Source organism: Biomphalaria glabrata, chromosome 5 (genome assembly GCF_947242115.1).
Source record: "Biomphalaria glabrata chromosome 5, xgBioGlab47.1, whole genome shotgun sequence".
Taxonomy (NCBI): Eukaryota; Metazoa; Mollusca; class Gastropoda; family Planorbidae; genus Biomphalaria; species Biomphalaria glabrata.
The window spans coordinates 27,833,713-27,846,094 of record NC_074715.1 but is presented as its reverse complement, the minus strand read 5'-3'; the positions used below and the strand labels follow the sequence as shown (position 1 = coordinate 27,846,094).

Sequence of the window (12,382 nt, the reverse complement as noted above, 5' to 3'; positions counted from 1 at the left end):
TTTGTGTCTGTTCTAGTTTCTTAATGTTTTCTTGAGTTGAGGGGTCCCAAACAGAGGATGCATATTCTATTATTGGCCTAACCAAGGTTAAATAACATTTTAGTTTTATGTTCTTATTTGATTTATAGAAATTTCTTTTAATAAATCCTAATGCTTTGTTTGATTTTTTTGTAGTTTCATCAATATGTGGATTCCATGACAGTTTTTCATTTATTATAACACCTAGGTATTTTGCGTTTTTAGTTTGTGTTACTGAATAAGATAAGTGGAATTAATTTGTTTTAGTTTTTTTGTTACTCTTAACAACTGACATTTTTCTGGGTGGAAAGACGTGCTCCAATTTGATTCCCATTTCTGTAATTCATCTAATTCTCTTTGTAAAATATCTGTGTCTTGTGTTGTTTTTATTGTTCTATATATTATGCAATCGTCTGCAAATAATCTGACTTTTGTTCCTGAAGTAATGCAATTTGGTAAATCATTTATGTAAATTAAAAATAGTAGTGGACCCAAGACTGTTCCTTGAGGTTAGTTATTGACTGGCTCTAAGTTTTATATGTATTTTAAAAGCTGTTTTATTTTTGGGTTATTCACTGACTGTAAATATTGTTTATTCAGTCTGATGTTATTGGTGAGTTGACCAGCTTACTGGAACTGTGGTGTGACAATAATCAGATAGCAACCATAACACATGTAAGTAACACAATCATTCATCAACATTATTGTTAGTTTTTTAGCTTATATTTCTTTACATAATTTGTTGGTGCTGTGTTGATGTAACAATATATGAATGCAGACAACTTCACATTAGAAGTATAGCAAGTTTTGATATATATTTTTTTTCTGTGCAGACTATAGGTAACTTAAAACAGCTCATGTTTCTGGATGCCAGCAAGAACCAACTTCAAGACTTGCCAGGAGAAATAGAAGGCTGTGTAGCTCTAGCAGATCTCCATTTGACATCCAACAATCTCATGTGTCTGCCTGATTCTATAGGTCAGTGATTTATTTTTCTAACCTTATAAATTCTTGTTGTGCTTTGATAACATAACGATAATATCACATTTAACTGCTTAAAAATAAATATAGTTACATAATGATTAGCATGTAACTGAGATGAAATGCTGAGTCTTAAATTTGAGGGACAACTACTTATGTTAACTCCCTTTCACTATTTTTAAGTTGAAAGAGTTGCAAGCTCTTTGGTGAACAAAGAATTAAGTATGTCATTATAATTTAGTTAACATTTTTTTTAATGTTCTTTTTCTTGTCCTCACATGAGAAATAAAAATATAGATTGTAATTTATATTAAACATTTTGTGTTTACACTTAAAAAAATGATCTGACTATAACTAAATGAAACACTGGGAGATGCAATGTGCATGCAATTTGTCATTGACAGTTGTGGAGAGTGTGCAGTCTATTGTTTTATTTTTTGTAATCTGCAGGTAATTTGAATCATCTGACAACACTTAAAGCAGATGACAATCAGCTGACATCATTACCGAAGACTTTAGGAGGGTAAGCAAACTACACATCACACAATTATAATTAAAATATAAAACACATTTTGTATCTTTGTTTTAATATTATATTATTAATCATTCTCTTTTTTTTTTCCAATTTTTAAATTCTAGCTAGTTTGATGAAGCAAATATTATTTTAAATAAACTATTGAAAATGTCAAAATTTTATTATTATCTTTGAGATTTCAACTATCTCTCCCAGACTATCTTCATTATCTGAGTTAAATGTCAGTATGAATGACCTGGAAGATTTGCCAGCCAGCATTGGCCTGTTGAGAAATCTCAGGACATTTTATGCTGATGACAATATGTTGAAATATTTACCAGCTGAGGTTTGTTTATTGTAATCTATTTTTGTTTTACCTTTCTTTGATATCATCATAGTTTAGTACACAACAAAACACTTTTACACTTGAATTGAATGTTAACAGATTTAAAACAAAATACAAAATAAAAGTCTGTATTTTTATTTTATTTTTTTGTTTTATATCCAAGTTATTTTTATTAGAAAGGACAAGGTAGTATTAAGTCGATAATTAAATTAAATATTTAAGATGACAATTGTTTAATTTTATTTGGGAAATATATGTAAGCCAAGTTGTAGCTTATTACTTTTTTCATAGCTATAGATTAATAAAAGCATTTATTTTAGCATTTAAAAAACTTTTTTTTATTTTTTCAGCTTGGGAGTTGCAGTGGTATAACTGTACTATCAATGCGCAGCAACAAATTAACTTATATACCAGATGAGCTTGGTCGCATCCCTCGTCTAAGAGTCTTAAATTTGAGTGACAACTACTTACGTTACCTCCCTTTCACCATCATTAAGTTGAAAGAGCTGCAAGCTCTTTGGTTAACAGAGAATCAAGTATGTGATTAGTGTATCAATACATTTTAAACAATTTTGTCTTTGTCAAATTAAAAATTTATTTAGATATTTTTAGAAAAAATTATTCCAAAGAAAGAGAGGGAAATGAAGACTTGTACTTCTTTTGTTTTATTTAACAGACACGACCATTGATTCCTTTACAATCAGAGACAGAACCTGGAACTGGAAGAAAAATACTGACCTGTTATCTTTTGCCACAGGGAGCATCAGAACCAAATGGTAGGTTATCTTTATAACAATTTCAGTATGTATGAATATTGATTCACCATTTTTTTTTTTTATGAGTTTTTTTTGCCTTGAAAAATGAAGATAATGTTTTATATTTTACAACCAAACATTTTGAACTTTAAAATAAATTATGATTACACTAACTAGCATTACTTTCTACAGATGAGCGAGATCCAACGGGAGACACTGAAAGTTTTCATGCTTCAATGTGGGATGAAGAAAGACTTCTGCGCCAACAGATTCATTTCGATTTTGTTGATGATTCAGATGAAGAGGTATTTTTCATTATGCATGACAATACTTCGAATAGTTATTAACTTTATAAAAAATAATTGTAAGAGATTAAAAGAAAAATCAACTAAATATTATAACATATGTTGAAGATAAAATAATTGACATGAATCATAAAAAATTATAATATTAAGTTAACAGATTTTATTTAAAATACTAGGAATTAGTTGTTTTTTCTCTCAAGAAAAGTTAATTATTTTAGGGTACTCTTGTACGATGTCCAACTCCATATCCAAAAGAAATGAGAGAGAAAGTGAGACATGCACGAAATCTAGCCATGAGACAGATGATGAATTCAGGAGAGAATAGTGTGGAGGTAGATACAGGTGCTAGGGATTCAGTAGACCATACTGGCAGACTATCTGGTGGCTTTGATGAGGTTCTTACTTTTCTGAGAATTCCAATTTTTAACAAATTATCATAATTTTATTAATTAATAATTAATGTGTCAATAATTTATCTAATAGCAAAAAAATAAAAAATAGGGTTTCATTGACTATACTGTATTCAAAAAGTATAAATAATATAGGAATTTAGCAAAAAAATTATATATGGTATTTCAGAATATTATTTTAGTCTTTAATTGTTAATACTTGACCTTGTTAACAAAACATTTTAATGACTGTTCAGGCAGCCTATGGTTTTGTCAGAGGTCAGTCTGATGTGAGAATGAGAGAAGCCAGAATAACAAAGCCTGTATCTCCCAAGCTGCAAGAGTCTCACAGACTGTTCAGATTTGATAAGGTGAACCTTAGACTGGAAAAAAGATATATTTGTGTTAGGATTTAATATTTGTATCATAGCATATTTACATTGATCTTGTAGATTGAACTCATTGGTTAATGTTTTAGATGTACATTTAGATGCATAAAATACTTGGTGAGATTTATTTTATGTTGGAAAGTAAACACAATTTTTATTCATTTAGGAGAAAATTATGAAAGATAAAGCAAGAATGCAACATCGTCTCTCAGTTCCAGATTTTGAGGGTGAAATGAATAAGTTAATAATAGAGCAAAAAATTAAAGACAGAAAAGGTTAACAAATTTTTTTTAAAACATGATTTAATAATTTATATACAATTTTTATTTATCAGTTATTTTTAAATGATATATATTTGATAAATTTAAGTAAAATTAAAATGAAGCTTGATCATTATAAATATCTTTTTGTGAACATCTTCATTTGGTTTTACTATCAAATGTCTTACTTTTAGAAATGTTAACTCTATTTTACTTTGTCATAATTTTTTTTTTCAGTCTCAGCTGATAGCAGTATCACTAAAAGGTCTGGTTCTGTTCCAGACTTAACAGGGAGTAAAAATAAAGAAGGTTACAGTGCAGGAACTTTGCCTGCTGCTAATTATGAAGATCTTTACTACAAGCAGATTGTTCATCGACACAGAGGACGTCGCTCCAGGAGGATGAGAGAGTATGACTCTGATACAGGCTACCGCAGTGACAAGGAAATTCGCTACAGAGATGCAGACAACAGGGGTGCTAACTCTGAAATTCTGTCTGTACGCTCTCAGCCACTGCCTTCCCACCATTTTCACCACCAGCAGAATGGTAGGAGAAAAGATGGTGCTGGTTATGCCAGTGACCTTGAAGCATACAGTGCTGCTGGAAGCTTATTCCCCACTGCCAATGCTGCAGCTGCAGCCTTCCAGCAAAAACTTGGACAACGACCCTCTGCCAGCACTTCTAATAAGCCAGATAATTCACCAGCATGGCGGCCATCTAAAAACATTCGTCCACAATCTCCATCCAGATCAGAGCCTCGGCATGTGGGCAGCCGAACAAACAGTTTTCACCCATCCCATTACAGAAGGACTAGTAACCCAAAAGAAGCCATTCCATCATTAGACAGAGAGAGTGTAAGGGCTAGTAAGCATAATGTAAGTCATGATTCAAATAGCACTGCATCTAACGATGAATTTTATAAACAATTCCCTGGCAATGAGTATTACCCTGCTGCCAACGTCAAAGGCAATAACTCTAATGAAAAACTATATAATGATGACTATTTCATATCTGGTCAGCCTCAGACCAGTTTTAAAGACACTAATTCCGGTGGCCCTTCAAAAGTACAACTAAAAGTAGGGCCACAAATACAGAGCCCAGGGCCTCCATCACAAAGACTCCTGGGGTCAGGGCCACCTGTTGCCCCGAAGCCAAACCTTGGCAGTCTGAGTGGGAGCAACCAATCTCTCCAGCATGCCCCATCCCCATCACCTCCAGTATTCAGCAAAGACAGTTTTCTAGACCAGAGCACACCTGTGTCAAATCCAGCTCCACTATTAGGGGCTACAGCAGCAGCCAATATCTCCACAAGAGAGCGAAGAGGAAGTAATCTGTATACTGTTATTGAAGAAAGAGGAACTGCTCAAAAAATTTTGGTATGTTTTTGAGTTTACTTTAATTGTATACATATTTGTTTAAGTTTTTTAAAAGTAATTTTTTGCATTATATTATTTATGGTTTTATATATTCAAAAATTAGTTTATATAAGATCTAGTGCAGTTTTTGAGAAATTTAAAAAAAAAACTTTTTGAAGGGAAAAATTTTCTATGAATATTTTATCTTTCTTGTTCATTTTCTATTTAATTATAATGGACATATTTTATTAATAAAAAAATAATATATTAGTATAAAGGCAATTTTTAAAACCATTTTCATTACTTCATTACTGCTGTTAACCTGCAAAAGAGCTTACAGCTCAGCTGTTAACAAACATAAGAGTATCATGAGGGTTCCCTGTCATTTCATCCCCGGTCACTTTTACCCTGGTCACTTCATCCCCAGTCATTTCATCCCCTATTCTTTTCATCATCTGATCATTATATCAAACAAATAGTAATTGTAAAATCATGAAATAAGCAATATTTAATATATTCATTTTTATTGACATGATAAAAAGTGTAACACATTAGATAAGAATAAAGTTAAATGCCAGTAAAACTATAAAAATTTAACATGTATAAATATAAATATAGACCAAAAAAATCATGTAAAAAAAAGTTTTTGTGTTCATTTACATAAGATAGAGAGGTAAGATAAAATAGATAGATATTGATTGTAAGTACAGAAGACGATCCCTTGATTCATATTACTTAACAATGTTTTGTAAATCTCTTTACCTATAGCATAATTTGCAACTTTAATGTTTAAAAGATATAAAAGCAAAACTTATATAGGCGACATGATATCCTGAAGATGGGAGAAGTCAGCCTTTATAAGAAAAAAAAAATATTTCAAGGCTAAAATGTTGCAGCCATTTTCAAGAAAGAGCGATTCAAAAATAAAATAAAGTGAAAGATGGTTGTCACCAGTTATCAGCGGCATGGTCATAATTATTCTAATCGTTCTCATCTCTCAAAAGATTTCCACTACTTCCACCACACCTTGGCCTTTGATCATTAAGTCATGCCCAGGATAAAATTATAATATTACATCCCCCACATCCAACGGAAGCACTATCTATAGATAAGTACACACCCAGATTTACAGTTTATTATATGATTTATCATAAAGAATGTAAAGTGGAAGGGGAAACACTATAAACCCATTAATAACATGTAAAAAAATATCAAAAAGCAGAAGAAACGAGGGCTTAAAGTCAAAGCCTTAACAGCACAATTAAACAATGAATACGAAAAAAATATTTAATTGTGGATGAAATGACAGGGATGAAGTGACCAAGGATGAAATGACCGGGGATGTAGTGACCTGGGATGAAATGACCGGTCACCATCATTAGGACCTTTGTTCTCGTTGTTAGCTATTTTATGATTAAAATCATTAAAATTAAAAATGATCATTTTATGATTATTGTATAATATTTTTTGATATTATAATATTACTATAATAATAATATAATATATAAATATAATGATATAAAATATAATAAATATATATATAAAAATATAAAAATATTACAAATATGCTGGGTTCACAGTTGAAAGACCACCAGGCACACATATGTAAGAGAATACATCACTGAGTAGATGATGATTTAAAATAGAAAATACTATATTAAATATATTTATAATTATTTACAAATGATGATAAAAAGAAGCTATGATAAAAAATAATGTTTAAAGATGTTTGGGATGTGTGGTTGAGTGCATAAACCACTTGGCTAACTATCAAGTGAGCTTGAGTTTTAATCCTGACTTTAGCTGAGAGATGTTTGCTGAGCACTAAAAGGCAGGACAGAAACATAGATACCCCTCAAACAAACACACGTCCACTATATTAAATAAAAACAATTTGAAAAAAAAGATAAACTTGCATAAAGCTGTTTACATTAGCTAAGTGATGGTAGATTATACATTTACTAGGTTTATATATAATGCTCTAAAGCAGGGGTTCTCAACCTGTGGGTCGCGACCCCCTTGGGGGTCGATTGACGATTTGCCAGGGGTCGTCTAAGACCATCGAAACTATGGATTGTTATTGTCTACTCTTCTAGTGCTTTATCTGTGTATCAGGGGGAGGGGGGTCGCCGAAGAGTGGGGGATTGTAAAAAGGGGTCGCCTAGCATAAAAGGTTGAGAACCGCTGCTCTAAAGAAACAATAAATCTATGCACTCAGAGTTAAGATTTTAATAAATGACCAATTTTTCTTTAATCTTCATGGCATTCTTTAATAGATAGACCTATTGCAGTTTATTAGTTTGTGTTTTATATTTTTATGCTTAGACCTATTCTAATTTTTTATGCTTTATATTTTTCTTGTTTCCATAATGTGTACTTGACAATGATTTGAACTTTTGCTATTTCCTTGTAGACTAGTCAAACTTCACAAGGTTCAGCAGCCAACACTCCACCACCTTATAATCCTGCTCCACCTTACAGAAGGCCTTCAGACAGTAGGACTCCTGGCCCACGAACTGAAAGGCTGTCTAGTGACTCATCCTCAAGTCGGGTAGACTCTCCTCATACCACATCATCTGCAGCCACAGCCATGATACTAGCTACTGCATCAGGTGGCCCAAGTGTGCCCAGGTCACAGTCTTCCCCTTGTGGTTTCCATGGTAATAACCCTTTTCCTGAGCTACCAGCAACTCCAAGAGAAAAGCTTAGCTATTCAGACTATGCTGACCTTGATCGCAGGAATCAAGGCCGCTGTCATGTCAGAGACAATCAGACCACTAGGTCAGGCAGCAGTTCATCACATATTGGTTCTGCTTCACAGATAGGACATTCATACCACTCAGGAGCTAGAGCTCGAGACCGCTCAGACTCATCAGATTCACACAGATCATCCATTAGAGAATCACCTAATACTACAAACAGGCATGAAAAAACTTTTGATCAATACTCCGGTCCAATGGAAGCTGCCAATTATGAGGACTTTACCATGATTCCCAACCAAGAACAATCATCTCAGGTCTCTAGCTCCACAGACAGTGGCTATGGGCCAGGTGGGCACCATGTTTATGAACGTATTGGGGAGTATGCCAGAAGTAAAGCTGAGGGTTACTCCTTACGAGGAGGTCCAGGGTCACATAGCTCAGGAGCGACCTCAACACCACCCTCACAAAGAATGACACCTGTAAAAAATTCTGGAAACTCTTTGTCAAGGGATGCTACTCCTTCAAAGGATTACATGAAACCAGACTCCACCACACAAGAACACAGGGAACAGGTATTGTTTTTATTTATAAGCTTTGGATTCGTATTCGAGCCTAAATCATACTGCAGGAACACAAGGGATGTCAGTTGGTATGGTTTGAATTGGGAACCAGCACAAAGATATTCTGCAGTGCACACTGCATACATTTATTCCAATAAGAGGTTAAATTCTTTAGTACAATATGAAAGAAAAGAAAATCTACCAATAATATAGTGTACTTGAGAGCACTGCAATACCTTTAAAGTATAAAAATGTATGAAAGTAAAATTATAATTGAAAATGAATGATATTATACCACAATCTCTCTCTATATATAATTCTCTTCATGGCCTAACCATGCAGGACACCACAAAAAAGTAATGGAAAGATACCTCTTTTATTTCTGCAAGTTAAGACTAGAATTACCACATGTAACATTTGTGCAACAGAGAGCATGGCTCAGAAAAAAAAGAGGGGGGGGGGGAAGTAATCTTTCTCTTTAAACATTCTATATTTGATTATATTTATGTGTGTATTTTTTACACACATAAATATCTCGTGTCATTGAAATAGTTGCATGTTTCTTCTATAGCTTTGTTTTGATTTTGCCCCTTCGTATTGCCATTCATGTCCTAACCATGGCCACCCCTTCACATATATTTCATGAAGTCAACAGGTCTTTCAATGTAGTCGAAATTCCTGCATCAAGTAACTGTTTATTTCTATCAGTTCTGGAAAAATGTCATTGAGGAAACTGTTACTCTCAAACTTTGCAAGATGGCTGTTAACTTTATTTGCGAACATTGGGATAACTATGGCGACGCTCTGTCCATTGTTCTTGCGTAAGCACAGTCGACAATACACTGTCTACATCAGCGTATGCTACACCGAGGGTCGGCGGTCGACTAGTTGTTTTTAAAAAGCCAAAGTGTGTAAGAAAAACATGAGCAAAAGTGACAGATGGAAACATTAAACTCTGATAATTTAACCCAATGCATCTCTAGTAAAAAAAAGTTTGGAAGAAGGACTACCACAAGGTTCAGCCCTTAGCTGCACTCTCTTTCTAATCTTCATTAATGACCTCCCGGACCTCATTTCGGTCAATAAGGCACTTTATGCAGACGACCTTTTAATTTGGACTACAGAAATATCCAGTGCTGACTAGATCCAAACTAAATAGAGCCCTCACAACTATCTCCACATATTCAAAATTATGGAAAATGGAAATAAACAAAGAAAAGTCAGTTTATTCAATCTTTAGCCACAGCAACAAAACAGCAAAAAGAAACTACATCCTAAAAATAGACTCACAGCCAATAAATAAAGAAGAAAATCCAACATATCTTGGTGTAAAACTAGACCAAAGACTGTCTCTAAAACACTTTATGGCAGATTTAAAAGAAAAGGCATCACAAAGATTAAACATAATAAAACACCTAGCAGGAACATCCTGGGGAGCTGAAAAGAAAACCTTAAGACAGTTATACACTGGATACGTCAGATCTGTAATGGATAACTGTCTCTCCTTACAAGTAGCTGCCAATAAAACCTATCAATCATCATTAGATACAATCCAAAACCAAGCCTTGCGGCTAATTAGTGGAGGTATGAGAACTACTCCCACAGCAGCCTGTGAAATAGACTCCAATATTGAACCTCTTAAGTTAAGGCGCAACAGAGCAGCATTAGAAGCTATTGAGAGATACAGAAGGTTGGAGGACGATCATCCAAATAAATTACTAACACAGAGAAATAGGAAAATCAACCAGAAAAAGCAAATGACTCTGATCCAACTTACTGACGAACTAGCCCTAAAACACCACCTACCCAATAACAGAGAAAAAATTACCAGATTTTCAAACATTACACCCAGACTAAACTACAAACAACCAACCATCAAAACACATTTACTAAATAACACCTTAACAAAAGAATCAAATCCACTGGAGCTCAAAGTAGGCACGCTTGAAACAATTGAAAGCTATCAAAAAACACCTATCCATATTTATACAGACGGATCGGCTTTCAAAGCCACTATTAATGCTGGTCTTGGGGCCTTCCTGGTCTTCCCTAAAAATAAACACTTTGAGATAAGCGCACCCTGTGGCGATTAGGCCTACTGCTCAAACTTTCAAGCCAAAATTGAGGCAATTACCATAGCACTACAGACAGTGGAAAACAAATTATATGAAGGAGTGCAACCGTCATCAGATATTGTTGTCTTTACAGACTCCCAATCTACTCTGCAAGCACTTAACAGCAGCACCTCAAACAGCCCAAGAGAGTTGACAACACTCATTGTGATAATCCATCAGATGATATCAAAATTAAATATCAATATCACACTACAGTAGATCCCTGGACACATTGGCATCATGGGAAATGAAAAGGCAGATAAGCTATCAAAGGCAGGTTCATCTATGGAACAACCAGATAGACCTGTTAACTACCTCACCCTAAGGTCAATGTTAGTCAACAATCACAAAGAGGAGTGGTTCAACCAATGGGCATCAGGAAACACAGGAAGAGCCATGTACAAAGAAATGACTACGCCTAACAAACTGGACAGTATTAACTTCCTCCCCTGCAAAGAACAATCTACAATCTTCCAACTAAGAACAGGACACACACCACTATTAAATTACCACCTGAACAAAATAAACTCCACACAACTCCCCCTTTGCAGACACTGCGCCCACCCCTTTGAAACCGTAAACCATATCCTCTTTGAATGCCCCTCCCTAATCCACCTTAGGCAGACCCTACTTCCACTACAGCCCAACATAACCAACACCCTGTACGGCAATGATGAACAACTGAAGAAAACAGCACTTTTTTTTCCTTGGCACAGTCTGCAAAAGAGCTCACAGCTCAGCAGCAATAAAGCTGGCTAGAAGAAGAAGAAGAAGAACCCTATGCTGTTTTCTGTGCCAGTTGTAGTGCAAAGCTAATAATAGATTTTCTTCCATTAGAAATGTGCCACTGTCATTTCTGTATACTATCGTCACAAATTGTAAAACAGAAAAAGATAGCATTTACAATATGCCTCTTAATTTGGAATTAGTAAAATATGCTAAAATCATTGTAAGAGAACAACTAAGACAAATTTTGTTTTACATATTTAGGCTACCATAATGCTTTGAAATTTCTTATTGCTTTTTTTCCCTCCTCAAAATCTCAGGTGCTTGTTATGTTTTTTCCATAGCTCTTAATTTTTTAAAAATGTTTTTTTATTTATTTTTTTACACATTTTTCTTTAAATTTGCTGCAAATTGTAAAAAATCAACAATATTTAATACTGTGGCAAATATTGTTTACAACTTCTTTATGTAAGTTTTTCAAAAATTAAAAGGAATCATCTTTTTTTTTGCTTCAGTTTCGAGTAACAATAAAGAAAAGTCCTGGATTGGGATTTTCCATAGCTGGTGGTATTGGCTCCCATGGCAATCCATACAGAGCCAATGATATTGTAAGTCAGTCTATTAGCTTCACATTATTGAAAAAATAAAGTTAAACATTTACTGCTTCTGGCTCTCTTTTAAGAAAGTTTAAGAATATAAAAACAAATTTTTTTTTATTCATTGATATTTTCATTCAAGCATATACAATTTTTTCTTTAGGGAATATTTGTGACAAAAGTCACTGCTGATGGGCCTGCCTCTAAACACCTTCGTTCCGGAGATAAACTTTTAGAGGTAAAGTGGATTTAAATTTGAGTTAGAGTGCTTTGAATTAAAAACTTAAACTTACTAGCGATTCATGTTATTTATAAAATAGAAATTTATGATGGGATACACAAAAAAAAAAGGTTAAGGAGACTTTAGTAGAA

The 12,382-nt window shown here is 33.9% G+C and overlaps 1 protein-coding gene across 4 annotated transcripts in view; it reads left to right on the top strand.

Annotated features, from left to right (window-relative positions):
- Nucleotides 1-12,382, top strand: part of LOC106069769 (erbin-like) — an 82,240-nt gene that overhangs the window by 66,629 nt on the left and 3,229 nt on the right. For all 4 annotated transcript variants that reach the window (XM_013229505.2, XM_056029312.1, XM_013229506.2 and 1 more), the window contains 14 exons: nt 619-693; nt 852-996; nt 1,450-1,522; nt 1,730-1,859; nt 2,210-2,395; nt 2,536-2,635; nt 2,807-2,919; nt 3,138-3,314; nt 3,566-3,679; nt 3,864-3,972; nt 4,195-5,333; nt 7,726-8,586; nt 11,930-12,022; nt 12,174-12,248. In XM_013229505.2, the coding sequence (XP_013084959.2) occupies nt 619-693; nt 852-996; nt 1,450-1,522; nt 1,730-1,859; nt 2,210-2,395; nt 2,536-2,635; nt 2,807-2,919; nt 3,138-3,314; nt 3,566-3,679; nt 3,864-3,972; nt 4,195-5,333; nt 7,726-8,586; nt 11,930-12,022; nt 12,174-12,248 (3,390 nt within the window). The remainder of the gene's footprint in view (nt 1-618; nt 694-851; nt 997-1,449; nt 1,523-1,729; nt 1,860-2,209; nt 2,396-2,535; nt 2,636-2,806; nt 2,920-3,137; nt 3,315-3,565; nt 3,680-3,863; nt 3,973-4,194; nt 5,334-7,725; nt 8,587-11,929; nt 12,023-12,173; nt 12,249-12,382) is intronic.